Raw genomic sequence first — 18,832 nt, forward strand, 5'->3', positions numbered from 1 at the left:
AACATGTGATTAACAGTTTTTGGGGGGTATAGTTCAGATGGTGAGTACAGTCACAAACCGGTCCCGTTCAGTCAGTGTTCATGATAATAGGCTGGGTGTGCTGCTATGAGGGCATTGCCGGGCACTACCAACCAAAATAAAACGTTGTGGGGAGCAAAATCTAAACATATAGGACTTAATGTCAGACAATTATTAAGACAGCAAAAGAAATAGCTACTAAGGGAGAAAAGGAGACACAACACATGTTTCAACTGCTCTGGTGTTTTCAAGAGTAACTGCCACCATTATAAAAGGGCCTATTTGTTGTCCATTTAGGTACAAACAACATTATATGTAATTGTAACAGCAGTGGCCATCCTAGAGTAGAAATACCATTATAAATTCCTTAAAGATAAGCCATATGCTATATCCATATCCCATATTAGTCTTCATTCTCTATCACCCAATTACACAACCAGCAATCACATGCTCAGATAAATCCTGACAAGGTCCCAATGGTTGGAATCAACATTTTTCCAATTATTACAGTATAAATTATTTAAAAAACAAATGACCTTAGACCAACAAAACACCATAAACATCCCAACACATATTTTTAAAACCATTAATTTCACACCTTTTCACCTTCTAATGCTAGTTAAAGGTTACCACCAACTCCAGATAGTCTAAAAAGCAACATTGGTTCACAGAGAACCAAATGTTAGTAGTTATGCAAATACACTCTATTTCCAGACTGTGGAAACCATTTTGTCATAGGAATCACCTTATCACCTACAAAACAAATAACTAGAGTTTGGAAATGAATAATCACTTTGGCCTTTGAAGCCTTTGAAGTAATAGGTGTGTTACCCCCTCCTGTGCAGGACTCTTCTTTGTAGCCTAACAACCTCATTGCTGATTATGATACCCTGAAAAATGTGCAGCTAATGGATATCGTACATTCACCTTTTTGATCACCTGCCCATGGTCTATCTTAAGGCAGCCTATGGTACTACCCACATAAATCATGTTACACGAGCAAACATGAATGTAGACTACACATGTAAAATCACATGTGTTAATATGTTTGATTTGCCTACTTATTTGAATGTGTACATACTTGTATACCTTAGCTCTAGTCATTTAATATGTGCATCCAAAAGATCAATTGCGTATAAAAAGCCCACAGTTTTATTTGTTAACCAGCGTTCGAGGGTCATCCCCTCAAAATATCTCTTCACTTGCCGATCCTTCTGATTGGGCATCTTCCAAAAGGCAAATGGTGGGTGTGTGGCCACTATCGATTTCTACTAGAGCTTTTGTTGTAAAATGTCCCAGTGTTTGGCCATTATTTACCAAATCTCCTCACGCCAAGCTCTGAAACCGATTAGAAATGTTACCATATTTGCTGTTTCGTCTTCACTTTAGGTCATAAAAGGTTGTTCCTATCACACCTTTCCACTTTGTCTAGAGGTTTGAGCAAGCACCCTTCGTGAAGCCCCATTCTCTAAACCGTTCACACATTTTCTTGGCTAAACAACCTGGTAGTCTTGAACCAGGCTACAACTACTGATTGTAAGCAACTCACTGAGGAACGTTCTATTTGGTAGAGAACACATGTGCACTAGATCCTGGACAGAGTAGCACACCATTGGTTTACTTTATAATGAGGTCTCTGCCTTAAAGTCACAAAATATAATCTTAAAATCTAAATAGTAAAAAAAGATGTTTGACTGCATTCATAATATAATTCTATGTTCTCCACATATTCCTCCAATCATTGTATCCCCTGGATGAAAAAATGTCGTCAATATAGCAGAGCCATGAAGTTATGTGTTCTGCATATCAGACACTTTCCACACTTCTGGCCCACGTTTGCTCACATCTGACATCCAGTAAATTGGAATAAGTGTAGGCAAAACAATGACCCCCCCCAACTATACTTCTAACATGTTGGTACACTGTATCTTTAAACCAGAAAAATTAAGAAATGTCCGGCAAACATGAGCCCTCTCCAGTACCACTTGATTTTGTCACAAATAGTTTGCCAAATGGATTGCCAGAATAAATGTAACAGCCTGTAGTCCATATTTGTGTCTTAATGAGGTATTGTATTGTATTGTATTGTATTTGGTTATTTGTATAGCGCTCTTTCCCCACTTGTGTAGCCTCAATGCACTTTTTTGGTTGGAACGCCCTCGGTGATCGTAGTCAATAGGCTTGAAAATTCCAAAAAGTTTATATTAGGAGAAGCATGTGTGCATTTCTGCCGGTCTAGGACTTGGATGGCTGGCTAGGCTCGACTAAGCAGCCCAAAGAGAGGCCAGGCATATGGTTGGGCACTGTTGGTGGTTTGCAATAGAGTACTGTTGTTGAGTGGTAACTGGAGTGCAAGGACTTAATGTACATAGCAAACATCAGGTATTCTTTCTCCTAGGGTGTCTGATTAATCCTAGACAACACATCACGTTTGTCTTGGACAAAATCAGGTAGCATAGAAACCCATGGAGTAACAATCCAATCTATACACCGTGACAATTATTCACAGGTGGACCTTCTTTACCTTCATGTTTTTTTACTTCGGACCCTTTCTCTCTCTCTTTGATCGCCCACAAGTAGAAGAACCAGCTCCATAAAAAAAAGCCATCCCCTCCGCTCGCTGTGGTAGAGGTTGATGGATTCACATCCTCTTCAGGACCATCAACATCTGAAATTTAGGGGGGTTGCATCCTCTTTGTTCTGTACAAATGTTCCTCCACATATTTCCATCTTCCAATTAAATCATTCCTGTCTCAAATTTGGAATTTCCTGGAAATACATATACCCGGCCATCCTGACGGTCATGTGTATTTTGTTGAAATTCCAATTTAGCTAGTGACGGGCACTACTTTCATGTTAGAAACATTAGAATTCACAGATTGTTTTGATCATGGCATTTGCGGTCAAAGGTTATACGTTGGAGTGGTACCCTGTATTCCCCGGCGCCAATGAAAGGTAGCCGTGCGTTCCTCAGAGGTCATGTCTGTGAACTGGTGACCTTCTTTCCCCTAATGTCTGTGAAGTGGTGACCTACACTCCCCAGATATCAGTGAAGTGGTGACTCTGCTCCCCCTAGATGCCAGTGATGGGGTGCCATGCATGCCCTGCATGTCTATGCCTCAGGCATAGAGGAATTCAGCCTAACCAGGCGCTACCATGCACAGATCTGAGAGCGTGTGAACAGAGTGATAGATCAGGGATTTAGTTTCATATAAAAAAATACTATCCAGCCAGCATTTCTCTGATATTTGTTGCATTTCTATTGCAGCCAAGGTGCTCAGGCGTCACCTGCGCAGAAATGACCTGTGAAAAGGAGGGGGCAACTCCAGATATTGATGAGAGGGATGATAGTTGCTGCCCTAGATACGTTTGCGGTGAGTAACTGGGTGCTTTCCACTCCCTGTGTGTAAGTCATGCGTCCTTATGTAAAGCTATGATGAGATCATGAGCAACAGGGGAATACTTGAGGCTCTGTACTTGAAAGGGTTTATAGTCATAATCCCGAATTTAGAAATCTCGAAAAAAAGAAATCTCGAATAAAAAAGGCCGAAAAAAACCCAGAATTTTTTTAATGACGTTTTTTGTTCGAAATGGGGGGTTTTCCCCCCCAACCCCTCCTTTTTTTGTTTTTTTGTTTTTACTTATTTTAATTATATAACTAGAGCCAAAAAATATATATTTTTTCGGCCTTTTTTATTCGAGATTTTTTTTTCGGGATTCTGAATTCGGGATTATGACTGACCACCACTTAAAAGAGCTCTTGGATGCCATTACGTCTTCATTGTGCTTTCGTGGCCAGTATGATTAATGCAAAATGAGCCGCACCGAAACTGGCAAACAATGCAGTGGAGGGGTGCCCATGACACCCAAAATGGATGCCGCTTGTATCTGCTGTGTCCTCACATCTCTGAGCCTCACTCAAATGGTGTCCGTTCTCAGAGGAGCCTCCATTCCTTTTCTCGCTGCTATGCCACTCACTGGGTTGCAGGACCCAGCTCGTCCATCTACCACTGTGTCTGCTCTTTAGGTCCATGCAGCCAGTCTTTCAATATCTCATCTTTCAGGGCCCATTCCAGTCCATCTGTATCGCATCTCCCCCCACCTCTGTCCATTGGGCCCATTCAGTTACTCCCTCATTGTTTCAACTTTTGGCCATCCTGACTAGCTGCCAAAGACTCAGGTTCTGTGTCAACTAATTTGAAAATGAACATGATATTTGTATGTCTATTCACTTGGTAGGAAATATGTGGTAGACACTCATGTGATATATGTGATATTCATATATACATATATATATATATGTACATCTACATATATATATTATGATGTTTTTTCTCTTGTCCTTTCTCTGTTCTTTCTACCTCAGAGTGTCAAAATACATGTCCTCCTGATCTTTACTGTGGCCCTGGAGTCCAACCCATCAAAACAATCGACATTGAACGGCAGTGCTGCCCCAATCAAAAATGCCGTGAGTATGCAACGAACCAGCAGCCAAAAGGCTGCACCTCAAAGATGGACGCCACAAGGTGGATAATTGATACTCCAATCCGTCTCCTTTTATTAGAGTTATCCATAAGTGTCATGGAGTCTGTGTCTTTGATCTTCTGAGCAGTGGTGACTCAACCTGGTGACCATCATGTGAAAGATCCTGAAAAAGCCCAGCCTCCCAGGTCCTAGATTCCCCCTCTTTCCATTCGACCCTTGAGCAGCCCCTTAACACTGTACATCCTAACCACATAGACACATATCCAGGTGGCAAAGATGAGGGTTCCTCATACCTGTTAAGAATGTTTGCACTACTGGTGGGGGACAAGAGTTTGTAAATGACATGAACTGCAAAATTTCCCTATGGAGCTTGGTTGTAGGTTGCAGGGTTGTTTGGTTGGTTGAAGAACACCGAACACTGGCCATGAATTGACAAAGAGAACCATCAGAAGGTCGTTTGCTTGTCTTCTGGGGATTTAGGGAGACTGTACAAGGAAGGACGGGCATGGGGGCAGCAGGAAACTATAGCCTCCAATCCATCCTATCCTGTGTTATGGTATGTTGTGTTATACGGGCTTATATGGAGCTCATGGCCCTTGGGAGCTACTATAGCACTGAAGAGAGGTCAGATCCTCCAGTCAACGCATCACCACGATTCCGCACAAATTGCCTAATTGGAGTGTACCCAGAACAAATGAGTTCTTAATGTTTACTGAAACTGATCCAAGATTTGGCTGTGTTTTGGAGATCGTTCCAGATGCGTTCTCTCCGAATGGAGAAGGTTCTCCTCCCTGCTGATTTAAGGTTGTGTCTTGGTATTACCAATGTATGAGAATCGAAGAACCGCACACATCTTCTAGGAAAATGCATTTTAATTTGTGCGTTTAGATAGGATGCAGTTTTCTGGAAAATACATGTATAAACCAGCACAGTAATCTTGAAATGAATGCCGGCTTGAACCGGAAGCCAATGTAATCTATGTAAAGTTGAAACAAAGTGGCAAGTGTAAGGAATGTGGGCCGCAATCCATGCAATTTGGTTTTGAAGTTTTTGTGTGGGCAGCCAATATATATAAAGCATTTCTGTAGTCAATTCTAACTTCAATAAGGATCCTCGCGATATAGACAATGTGGTATTCCGAGAGATGGGGAAGAATTTTCCTGAGAAAATGGCTATAAAATGGTGTAAAACCTAGAAGGTAGCTTATGTGGGAGGGCACATCCATGGTCTTAGACACTATGGGCAGTTGAGCGGAGTCAATGGAATAGTAAAGATACGATTTGGCCAGTTTCTTTTTACAACCACAGCTAGGCCAATTATGGAAAGCTCAATTCTAGAGCTATTTAAGCTTTGCCAATTTCAAAGCATCCAGGATTTAATGATCTATTATTTACTGCATAAATCCCTACCAATTTGAAATGCAGCTGGGTATCATCAGTGTAAGACTGATAGCCAATGTCAAGTCTAGCCATCAGATTTGCATTGGGTTTAAATAAATATTAAAAGGAAAGGGAAGAATGAGGTCCCTTGTGGTCGCTGCATATAACTGGATGATCAGCGGTAGAGATGCTGTCTAAAGTCAGGCAGTAGAACCAATCAGAGCCCCGTCTAAATGCACTGCTCGGCCCCTGGTGACCGATGACATGTTTCTCGAATACATTGGTTCAAGAGGGCGTCCAAAGGCCAACTCTACAGATCCTGTCTTACTGTGATTGAAGGGTTAACTGGAACATTGGACCCTCTTCTCTCTTAGAGATGTGTTGCAGTAGATACATTGTAGGGTGTTTTAGTAGGAAAAAGGAAAAATAAATCTAAATCATTCTCTCTGCTCTTTCTTTCAGCGAATGAAGGTAAACCGGTAGGTCACTTTATATTTATTTCTGGAATGATGCTGGAGTGGCTGTTGATCACAAATTGGGGTTATCTCTTGATTGTGTCCATCCTTCATCATGTTTCCCATCTATAGCTGCTGTAGGAGGTCGCCATAATGGTAGGCAGGGCTTGTATACAGCGTCCCATAAACCCCGACATGTCCGTTTCTGTGGGGCCTCATTCCACTTCTGTGTGCATGCAAATCATGCACAATTGTGCATTGACATGTGGTCCACTGCACTACTATTGTGCGGACAATACACAGCATTGTGGGTCTGCCTCGCTCATCTTCAGCCAGCAAGGGGAGTAAGCATCCTGTAACTCAGCCAGGAGAGGCTGCTTAGAAAGGGGAATTGCACCCCTTAAAAGGGTATCAGGTAATAATGTCCCCATACATAATGCCGCCGGGAAAAGCCATTGGCGACATTATATAGGGTGGCATTGTGTATGGGGACGGGTTGCGGGGATGTCTCCTGCTCCTCTTTTTCTTTAAATCAGGAGTTGCGGGGGTGTTCCCCGCATGGTCAATGTAATAATGTCTCCGAAAAAACAGCGACTTTTCTGTCAGGAGACATTTTTGCGGGGACATTTTTACATGGAAACGTTAAAGGGAGTGGCTCTACCCATCCACGAAGGACACCAGCCTTTCACCGTATAGATAGATGATGCTGCCTGCACGTGAAACATCTGGAATTGCCTACTAAAAGCTCTCACAACATTTACTCAAAACCCCAGATTCCGGTGTATTGAAAACTCCAAACATTTTGAAAAGCTGAATCTCCCGCAGCAATAGCTCACTCTAGTAGTTTTCCACACAAAATTCTCAGAAACGCAAACTAATCCTCCGATGTGAAGTCTGGTTTTGGCATTTGGAGCACATTCAATATTGCTTTATTCAGATAAAAATTCATATTCATAAAATTGCATTTTTATAAACTGAATGGCCAACTACCATGTGTGAGCCACTTTATGACAACATATTACAGAGCCAATATAGCACGGAAGGACTGTGTAAGGAATGGCTGGTGTTGCATTCTTACATGTATAATCACTGATCAGTTTAGCTTAATGTGTAAATTTAATAAATTGTAATTGTTTTTTTATAACACGCTTAAGACCCAGAGGTTTCTAAGCGCGGCCCGGGGATTGAAGCTTATTGCACCATGTAGTCTTGCTTCCAAGGTGAGCCTGTTGCTCCCAAGCTATCCTCCCGAGACGACTTGTGGGGGTTAGATAGTCGATGAGTGACCTGGCTACATTTCTTTGAGGACTGGGTGACTAAATTGAGTGTTTGCCCCGGAATATTTACGATTGCTAAATGTGTGCCTGCTATAGGTTGCAGCAGCGGGCATGCCACCAAGGAGTGCCGAATTGGCATTTGGCAGCTTTGACTTGCATGGAGCAGGGAGCGTAGTACTGGTGTATGTCGAAGTCAATAGTCGAGAATATTCACTTTGTAATTACATTCTTCAATTTAGCTTGATTTCTTTCACTGGCACCAGGTCCGGCCTTGCCGGGCAACCCCCTGGGGTGCCACGCCCCCCAGGGCACCATTAGCCCTCGCCACACCTGCTCGGGGGAGTCTTTCAAGAACTCCCCCAAGCTGGCGTAGCGGGTGAAGGCGCGGTAGGTGGACTGTTGCTATTAAATTCACCCACAGCGGCGGGAGCATTCAGTGACAATAGGGCCCTCAGCACCTCATTGTCACCAAATGCGCCCTTCCGCCGCGGGTGCCTTCAACAACAAAAGGCGCCATGAGCCCCCCACCACACCAGCTCAGGGGAGTCTTTCAAGGGCTCCCCCGAGCTGGCGTAGTGGCAGAAGGCTTTGCAGGCTCCTCACTGTTACCAAATGCACCCGCGGCGGCAGAACGCATTCAGCAACAACAGGGCGCTGATGCGCCCAATTCATATCAGGAGCGAGGAGGTTTAAAAAAAAAAGAAAACTGTCACTTGCTGGCCCCGCCCCCTGTTGACCAGGGGGAGGAGGGGTGCCAATTTGCCCAGGGCACTGCTGCCCCTAAGGCCGGCCCTGCTGGCAAAGCAAAAGCGGAAGGGATTTCATGTTTTTTTTTCTGAATACTGCTCTCATACCTAAATGATATTGAAAGGCATTCTTAATATTTAGTGCTTGCAAAACGGTTCTTTTTGTGGTATCTAGATATCTGTAAAGAAAAGAGGCACCACCACTGCTTGATTAACATAAAAGTCTGAAATAACATTCTGCAAAAAGATGCATATGTTTCAAGAACTGCCTTACCGCAGGAGTGCGACAGGACCTCCTGGGGCCCCTGTGATGCCAAGGCTGCTCCCCACATTGACCGCAGAGCTGTGGTCTAGCTATGAAAGCCATAATCCTGGTTTTCTTTTCTGGAACCGCATTGCGTTGAAGGGCCTATACCGCACATCCAGCACTCAATTACCAAGTCGGGACTGGACTTAACCAGAATATTTAGAAAAGTAGAAGGGACTCTACATCGTCTTTATTACCCTACCGAATCGCAGCACTTTCTCCATCTCTGAGGAGTAACCTGTGCCAGTATAATACACTTCTCGGCCGAAAGGATAGCTCACGCACAGCACCTTCGTTTTAGAAGCAAGACAACGCATAGCAACACAGGTTCAAATCCCGCTCTTGCGCTTAGAAACTGGTCTCTGGTATAAAAGAGGAAATATAATTATGAAAATACAGTTCACTTCGTAATTTGTGTATGGTTTGTCTTTTAAACACAACACATGTGTTTTTATTTCAAATGTTCATGGAAAAAGGGTTGCCTTACAGGTTGCAATGTACAATGCTCTTACCTTGAAGGGGAGCATGCTGCATGAGTGATCAGTCTAACACTTGCTGTACCGGAGGGCCCATTCTCTCAGAAATGAGGGGTGCAGGTCCGTATGATCTTCCTTCTGCCAGGCATACTAATTCCTCAGCGATGAGGCAGTTTGTCAGGATAAGAATCTCCCATTCAAGTAAACACCGCTCACTTAATAAAGAGTGAGGTGCAACTCTCCTGCCATCCACGCTGAGGTGCATTGATTTGAAGGTGGAATGGACCAGTCTAACCCACCTCCTTTGGTAGACAGTCTTCCCTTGCTGAGGAGTTGCCAGGGGAGGGGAAGGGCTGCCTTGGTGGTCCATAATAACACAAATATTTCCTACCTCTGAAGAGTGTAGTGTGTCTCCATTCATGGTCCAAGAAAAACTGCTCTCCCCCTACCCCCTCCAAGGGTGCTGTTAGGAGAAACACATTGTATCCATGACAATGGCTTTCGCTTCAACACTAGAACATTCTGCACATTATCATTCATGTTTATAATGTGTCTAACATATTTCTTTTAACCCTTTCACAGAATGCAACGACCACACCTTCTACGACTACTCTGGTACGTTCCACGCTAGCCTGGGCTTGTGGTGTTGGATGGCATGGTGTAGGGGGCTTGCTTGTGTAATCTAACAACTTCTGGCTCTATTTATGCTACAGCAGGAGTCCTTGGCTCAGTAAGGCACATCTCTAATCCACCACTTGTGTGGGAAGGCCAACGCTCCTTACCCGAGTGGATGTGCTGGTGTTTACTGGATGAGAACTTGTGTTGCTTCCAGGGTCAAAAGCCCCCCCTTCGCCAGTGACTCTATACAGTGTAAAATACTTGAAATTCGACACAGCACAGGGATAGACTGTAGAAAATATCACAACTGATTGGATAGGAAAATCAAATCTAATGATGGTAGAAGCTGTCCAGATAAACTATGCAGCGCTCATTGGGCAAGCTTTGCTGAACTTAGCATACAATGGCAAGGGGCAGTGTTCCAGTAAAGTTCTATTGCAACATCGAAAATGTGTCTGAGGATGATGACTGAGGAGTGAAAAGGACAAATGATGAGCAAGGAGTAGAATCTGTACATATCTTGGACCTTGGTTATGGGTATCTACAAAACATTCCTTTACAGTCAAAGGCAATGAAACAGTTGGTCCTTTGGGAAGAGGATTTCACAGTCAAATAAACAATCATTTTGGGGAACTGTAATTCTGTTATATTCACTCAACTGAATGCAACTCCAGAATATGTGTCTTGCATATGGATGGAGAAAGCACCTGAAGGTGAAAGACTTTTTCTTACTATGCTTTTTTTTTTACTATGCCCACAGACTGAGGCGCTATGCCCTGAGGCAGCGGGCTCACCCTGTCGGGAACGGCCGACTGCCTGAGTTAAGGACCCGAGGGCGGCGGTGTCGTTACTGACAGGGTCGCCCCTCCACCTCAGGGCATATCGTCATTAGCACCCCGTTCACTCCCTACAAGGGTGCTAATGGTGTCATTTAAAAAGAAAATGACAAACATACCTTTTCTGTGAGTTCCAGTGCCGCCTCTGTCGGTTCATAGTCCGTTTTCAATGTTGATGACTGGGACGTCATCAAATTGACAACAGACTCCGGCAACCACGCCGCGGAACCGTGCCACAAAGAAAAGGTATGTTTCCTTTTTTAATGAAAAAATAGAGACTCTTAGGGCCCCGTAGGTAACTAGACGGGTGCTAAGAGGTGAGGGGGAGGATGGGGAAAGAAGAAGGAACGTGGCTGGGAAGGGAGCGCTGGCCAGCAGCACTAAGGCCGATCAGAACGTGGCCTTGTGCCACCCAAGACAGCCCGCATTCCGAGCATTCTGATTAGCCAGCACCCACTCCCAGGGTGCTAATAAAAGTGAAAACACTGATGGATGTGTGGCATATAAAGAAGGTGCTTGCAGTGCACCTTTGGGGTACTTTGGGAGGAGAAATGTCTGCCAGTGTAGCCCTCTTTTTATGTCGCATTGGTATCTCATTAAAACAGTAATAGGCTGAATTCTGAAAGAACAAATCGGAGAACGAATCTAGGGACTAGAATGAGAACTTTCTTTGGTAGGAACCATAGAGTTGTATGTAGTTTCGTTCGTATTAATAAGCAGGTGCCCCTCTGCCCCGGAAGCATTACTGAGAGAAAATATAGAAAGAATTATATAGCTGGGCCTCGTTGGTGTGCTGTGCTTCCGTCATGCCCTCTTCTTGAAACGTGTGGCTTGTTTCATGCATTGCAGGACCCTTGTGCACATGTAACTTGTGCGAAGACGGACTGCGGGAAGACGGGGGCTCTTCCACTACTGGGCGCTGATCCATGCTGTGCCGTCTGTAGTGAGTGGCTCGGGGGACAGGGCGTGGGCAATAGAAGCGAATCATGTTGGTACTGTGCCGTTAACAAGAAAGCTGGTTCCCCGTGTGATACCCCGCAGTCTTTGCTATGTGTGCAATGTTTCTTGTGGTCAAGAGGGGTGGGGGATTTGAGGATAAGCAGACTCTGACCCCACCAATCCGAATAGGGCAGCTCCACTTCCCCACTTTCTACGAAAGGTCTCAGGGACCTATGATGCCCACTCCTCACTGACTCGAGCTTGAGAAGGCCCATCCAGGCCATCTATCACTGCCTCCTGCCTCCAGGCCATCCATCACTGCCTGCTGCATCCAGGCCATCTATCACTCCCTCCTGCATCCAGGCCATGTATCACTGCCTCCTGCTTCCAGGCCATCTATCACTCCCTCCTGTATCAAGGCCCTCTATCACTGCCTCCTGTATCCAGGCCATGTATCACTGCCCCCTGCATCCAGGCCATCTATCACTCCCTCCTGCATCCAGGCCATCCTGCATCCAGGCCATCCATCACTGCCTCGTGCATCCAGGCCATCTATCACTGCCTCCTGCATCCAGGGCATCTACCGTTGCCTCCTGCATCCAGGCCATCTATCACTGCCTCCTGCACCCAGGCCATCTATCACTGCCTCCTGCATACAGGCCATCTATCACTGCCTCCTGCATCCAGTCCCATGTCATCTATCACTGCCTCCTGCATTCAGGCCATCTATCACTGCCTCCTGCATCCAGTCCCAGGTCATCTATCACTGCCTCCTGCATCCAGTCCCAGGTCATCTATCACTGCCTCCTTCACCCAGGCCATCTATCACTGCCGCCTGCATCCAGTCCCAGGTCATCTATCACTGCCTCCTGCATCCAGTCCCAGGTCATATATCAATGCCTCCTGCATCCAGGCCATCCATCACTGCCTCCTGCATCCAGGCCATCCATCACTGCCTCCTGCATCCAGGCATCTGTCACTGCCTCCTGCCTCCAGGCCATCGGTCACTGCCTCCTGCATCCAGGCCACCTACCAATGCCTCCTGCATCCAGGCCATCTACCACTGCCTCCCGCATCCAGGCCATCTATCACTGCCTCCTGCACCCAGGTCATCTATCACTCCCTCCTGCATCCAGGCCATCTATCACTGCCTCCTGCACCCAGGTCATCTATCACTGCCTCCTGCATCCAGGCCATCTATCACTGCCTCCCGCATCCAGGCCACCTACCACTGCCTCCCGCATCCAGGCCATCTATCACTGCCTCCCGCATGCAGGCCATATATCATTGCCTCCTGCATCCAGACCAACTATCACTGCCTCCTGCATCCAGGCCATCTACCACTGCCTCCTGCATCCAGGCCACCTACCACTGCCTCCTGCATCCAGGCCACCTATCACTGCCTCCTGCATCCACGCCACCTTCCACTGCCTCCTACATCCACGCCACATTCCACTGCCTCCTACATCCAGGCCATCTACCACTGCCTCCCGCATCCAGGCCATCTATCACTGCCTCCCGCATCCAGGCCACCTACCACTGCCTTCTGCATCCCGGCCAACTACCACTGCCTTCTGCATCCAGGCCATCTATCACTGCCTCCTGCACCCAGGTCATCTATCACTCCCTCCTGCATCCAGGCCATCTATCACTGACTCCTGCACCCAGGTCATCTATCACTGCCTCCTGCATCCAGGCCATCTATCACTCCCTCCTGCATCCAGGCCATCTATCACTGCCTCCTGCATCATGACCATTCTGGTCCACCTCGCATCATCTTAGCTCTCAATGCCATTTTAGTCTATTACTGCCTGAATTCTATCTCCGCAGTCCATCTCTCACGGTCTAATCTCTCAGTGTACGGTTGGTCTGTCTCTCATGCCTCAGGTCTAAGTGCTCCGCTGCTCATCCTCTCAGGGTTTAAACCCCCTAACTTCTCTCTCCCAGCCTTCACGTGTACATCTGTTGAATGACAGGAAGTTAACCCCTAGAATTACCCACGAGTTTCTAATCTCCGACAAAGGCAACTCAACCCAAACCCATCTTTCCAATCCATGCTGCACCCCGTTCGATGGAGCTGCCCATCATCCACAGTGTGTTTCCCTTTCGAAGGAAGTGTGCGGCCTCTTCCACTGCGCATGTCAGTGATGTATGTGACGCACGCGTTATCTTCAGGCAATACGGCTGCGCAGACTCACGTGAGGCAAAGGCCCTTCCTTTGGCCCGTTCACCTGGAGCCTGATTGATTTGACTTTTGCTGTTAGAAGTAATTTAACATCAAGCCAGGCCACTGCTATATTGAGGCTTGCACCTGGCTCCCTAGAATGGAAACGGGGCTGTGTGTTTACACTGCACGAATAATCTTTCTCTTTCCATGTTCCCCCAATATCAGAGTGTCAAGTCTGCCCCAGCCCTCAGGACTGTGGCTTTGGACTTGGTGCAGTCCCAAGTTTCGATCCGGAAACGGCCTGCTGTCCTACGTACACATGTGGTAAGCGATTGAGGGGACGTGTGCTGCTCGCCACTAGAACTGATGTTGCATGTGCCAGACTAAGATCTGGATGCAGTAGGGCGGGTACTTGGTCCTCTGTATCGTGCCACAGATGGTGCTGCTCTGGTAGTGGTGTATTTCACTGGAGCGGCTGCGCCCTGGGGATGGTGGCACTATACCTGCAGCGCATCCGTCTGCAACCAGGAAAGTCGGAGGCTAAACCCCAGCAGCCGAGCAGGACAGCACGGACAACATAAGTGCAGTAGACCACTGAGCAGCCAAGAAGGGGCCCAACACAGTACTGTGCATCTTAGTAGCCAGGGGAGAATGGGGACAACACAGTACTGTGCCTCTTAGTAGCCAGGCGAGAGCGGGGACAACACAGTACTGTGCATCTTAGTAGCCAGGGGAGAGCGGGGACAACACAGTACTGTGCCTCTTAGTAGCCAGGGGAGAGTGGGGACAACACAGTACCGTGCCTCTTAGTAGCCAGGGGAGAGCGGGGACAACACAGTACTGTGCATCTTAGTAGCCAGGGGAGAGCGGGGACAACACAGTACTGTGCCTCTTAGTAGCCAGGCGAGAGTGGGGACAATACAGTACTGTGCATCTTAGTAGCCAGGGGAGAGTGGGGACAACACAGTACTGTGCCTCTTAGTAGCCAGGAGAGAGTGAGGACAACACAGTATCGTGCCTCTTAGTAGCCAGGGGAGAGTGGGGACAACACAGTACCGTGCCTCTTAGTAGCCAGGGGAGAGTGAGGACAACACAGTACCGTGCCTCTTAGTAGCCAGGGGAGAGTGGGGACAACACAGTACCGTGCCTCTTAGTAGCCAGGGGAGAGTGAGGACAACACAGTACCGTGCCTCTTAGTAGGCAGGGGAGAGTGGGGACAACACAGTACCGTGCCTCTTAGTAGCCAGGGGAGAGTGAGGACAACACAGTACCGTGCCTCTTAGTAGCCAGGGGAGAGTGGGGACAACACAGTACCGTGCCTCTTAGTAGCCAGGGGAGAGTGGGGACAACACAGTACCGTGCCTCTTAGTAGCCAGGGGAGAGTGGGGACAACACAGTACCGTGCCTCTTAGTAGCCAGGGGAGAGTGAGGACAACACAGTACCGTGCCTCTTAGTAGCCAGGCGAGAGTGGGGATAGTACAGTACTGTGCCTGTTATTAGACAGGCGAGAATGGGGATAGCAAAGGAGTGGGCCTCTTATTAGCCAGTCGATAGTGGGGATGAGGCAGTAGCTTGTCTACTTTTAGCCAGGTGTGGGTGATGATAACTCCCATTATTAGCCAGGTGGTGATGGTGATAACACATTATGTAGCCCTATTAGCTCTCTAGAATGATCAGACATCTGGGTGGTGTTTGTTGTATCTGTGGTCTGAGTCTGACTGCTTGGAGTGGGCAGGGCTTGTGTGGTTGTTGTATAATGGAATGGAAGGTAATGTAGGGCGCACCTCTGCCATTTTGATGGACTTGTTAGCTATGCCTCTCCTTAATAGAGGGGCGGTTAGTGGGATAGAAAGGAGGCAGGTGAGATAATGAGGCACTGAGGCGTGAAGGCTTGAAGTGCTTGTGTCCTGGGTGCTGGTATAGTTCTAAGTGGTTGAAAGACAGCTCTGTGAGAGAAGGCTATCCGTTGGTGAGGGTGTGTGTTTGTGTAGACAGTATTTATGGGCAGATCGTCGCCATTTCTGAGGTAGCCTTTAAATAATCTAAATTGGAAAGAGTCAGAGTGTTGAGTTGGATTAGTTGAGCTAAGAGAGAGAAATGAGATTATTCAGGACTCCAGCCATTTCAGTTGTAATGTTTTGAGCACTAGTTTGTTGCGGATGTGGTTTGTTTTTCTGAGGGCAAAAGGGTTTCCCTCTGTGCGCAGATGCCTCAACAATGAGTTCCAAATGTTGGCTGATAGAAATGGGAAGGACGTTGCTCTGTGGCCTTTCCGACTGAACCTTGGCAGCTACTAAGGGTCCGTTACTGGTTCCATGTGGGCCTAGTTGGCTTGTGGGTGAATTCCCTAGTAGTGGCTTAGGGGTCCTTGCTGTGGAAGGCTCAATGGGTTACACACAGGGCTGTGAAGGGTATGCTGCAATTGACTGGGAGCCAGTGGCACATTAGGAGGGCCATGGTGATGGCACAGTGGGCTACACACAGGGCTGTGAAGGGTATGCTGCATTTGACTGGGAGCCAGTGGCGCATTCGGAGGGCCATGGTGATGGCACAGTGGGCTACACACAGGGCTGTGAAGGGTATGCTGCAATTTGACTGTGAGCCAGTGGCGCATTAGGAGGGCCATGGTGATGGCACAGTGGGCTACACACAGGGCTGTGAAGGGTAAGCTGCATTTGACTGGGAGCCAGTGGCGCATTAGGAGGGCCATGGTGATGGCACAGTGGGCTACACACAGGGCTGTGAAGGGTAAGCTGCATTTGACTGGGAGCCAGTGGCGCATTAGGAGGGGCATGGTGATGGCACAGTGGGCTACACACAGGGCTGTGAAGGGTATGCTGCATTTTGACTGTGAGCCAGTGGAGCATTTGGAGGGCCATGGTGATGTGTTGGCTTCTTTTGAGTCTCGGAGTAGTCCAGCTGCCACGAATCGGGCTCTTTCTAGTCTGTTCGGCAAGAATTCAGGGAGCTCCAGGAAGAGACGGTTGGGGTTGTGCCGTCTGGAGGGTCCTAGCGTGAAAACAGCCATATTTCCGAGTGGCAGGGGTGGCATAGCACAATACCTCAGATAGCAACTTCTTACTATGGCTTTTACCAGCGGTTTGATTGTGGGTTGCTGTCCTTTATGCATCTGACTGACATCGGCTGTGGGCAGTTTCACATTTCTTAGGTCACATGATTGACATGCGGTTGCAAGCTGTTGTGCCGGAAATCGTCATTTCAGTTTTGGTTGTGATGAATATCAGCCTATCAGTTGTCATCCATGGGTTGGAATGCCCAAGACATGTGCTGAGATGCGGCTTATTTGACGGATAGTTGTCGTTAAGTTCAGGTAGCATTTGCGTAGTGGCCTGAGATATTAATGAGCACAACCGTTCTAACAGTGGCGTGTGTCTCCGTCTTTTCTCTTTGCCAGAATGTCCTCCAACTTGTACTCCAGCTCTAGAGTGCCAGGAAGGGTATACGTTGAGAAGCTACACTGATGCTCAAGATCCGTGCTGTCCCGCCTATGTCTGTGGTAAGTCTTGGCGTGAAGCAGGCGCACAGGACGGGAGGGCCCAGGAGACATGGGTCAGAGTAGAGGGTGCAGCATAATATAGTGAAAGAGCGGTAGAGGTACTGTATAATTCTAATGTCCTTAGCTTCTCTCCTTTAATCTGTCCCTCCTCCAATCTCTTTCCCCCACTACCCATCCTTGGGCTTCCTTTGACGCTCCTTGGCCTCCATGGCTGCTCCTCTTTCTCACCTGCCTTCTATAACTCGTTTTAAGTCCCCTTTGTCTTTCTTTATTCAACCCCCTAGTTCCACAGCCCATGTTCTCTCTGTATTCCCATCCCCATTTTGCTGTCTCTGACACCCTGTCTCTTCTCGATCAGCCTTCCAACTCTCCTTCCCCTCCTCTGCCTCCTCGACCACCTTCTCTCTTCAACCCCACGAAAAACGTCCCATCTGTATGTCATTCGACCCTCTCCCACTGGCTTTCTGCTGCACCCCCCTGCCACTCTGTATCTCTCTTCAGACACTCCTGTCTCTTTAGAAGAACCTATATGTCTCTATTTTCATCCCCTGGCCTCCCCCCACTTGGTATTGTCAGCTTCCTCTTCTGGTCTTCAGTCCCGCCCCTACAGACATCATCTGCCATTCTTCATTCACTTATATATATCACTCTTCCTGTCGCCCTTTAGCTCTGCATGTCTCTTTTCAGTCATCTCAACCCAGTCCTCTGTCTCTCCGTAGTCTGCCGTAGGTCTCATAAGCCCCGCTTTAGCTGTTTCTCCTCCTTCGTTATGTCTCGCCTCAGACCCACTCGTCATCATTCACCTGTCCATTTCTCCACTCAACCCCATTCTATTGCTGCCTCTTGGAAACCATGGACCATTCTATGTTTGAATGTCCCGAAGTTTCGGGTGTGAATATCTAAATTGTATTCACAAACAGCCTTATTAGTTATCAGTGGTTACTTAGGTGAAACCTTTTGAAAATAAAAAAATATTTACAGTGTGTTAAATCCATCTTCCTTTAGCTCCAACGCAGCATAACTATTTCTCTCATGACAAAACCACTTTATTCCAGAGAATGGAATTGTGATAGAAGTTCAAACTTTGTACAAGCTCTCGAACAGACTGAGTGTGCTCCTAACATGGAGCGAAAACGCGTGAACACAATACAGCACTCAATGCTCATGGCTGGGTGCTGAGTGGGAGGGTTCTGAACTGCTCTACTCTGCGAGGGTGCTGAACCTCTCCACTCTGTGGGAGGGAACTGAACTTCTCGGCTCTGTAGGGTGGTGCTGAACTGCTCCGTGGGATGGTGCTGTGCAGCTCTGCTCTATGCAAGTGGCAGTAACGGGTAGTATAGCTCAGTGGCAACGCACTCGTCTTGGCAGCAAAACGACGCTGAGCAGCACAGGCTCAAATCCCGGGTCTGCACTTAGAAATCTTTTCAGTATTAAGCGTGTTATAAAGGGTGCCGAACTGCTCTGCTCAGTGCTAGGTTGCTGAACCCCTCTGCGGGAGAGTGTTGAGCTGCTCTGTGGGAGGGTGGTCAACGCTCTGCTCTGTTGGAGGGTCTAAACTACTCTACTCTGTAGGGCTGCTGCATTGCACTTCATTCAGAAACCTAATTCTCT

General features: G+C 47.3%; 1 protein-coding gene across 2 annotated transcripts in view; it reads left to right on the plus strand.

Moving 5' to 3' along the window:
- Window positions 1–4,641, plus strand: part of LOC138453396 (otogelin-like protein) — a 132,997-nt gene extending 128,356 nt beyond the window's left edge. For both annotated transcript variants that reach the window (XM_069606197.1, XM_069606206.1), the window contains 2 exons: window positions 3,287–3,392; window positions 4,385–4,641. In XM_069606197.1, coding sequence (XP_069462298.1) covers window positions 3,287–3,392; window positions 4,385–4,626 — 348 coding nt within the window. In that variant the 3' untranslated portion in view covers window positions 4,627–4,641. The remainder of the gene's footprint in view (window positions 1–3,286; window positions 3,393–4,384) is intronic.
- The last annotated feature ends 14,191 nt before the right edge of the window (window positions 4,642–18,832 follow it).

The sequence above is a fragment of the Ambystoma mexicanum genome, chromosome 1p (assembly GCF_040938575.1).
Source record: "Ambystoma mexicanum isolate Mex_15411 chromosome 1p, UKY_AmexF1_1, whole genome shotgun sequence".
In the NCBI taxonomy this organism is placed as follows: Eukaryota; Metazoa; Chordata; class Amphibia; order Caudata; family Ambystomatidae; genus Ambystoma; species Ambystoma mexicanum.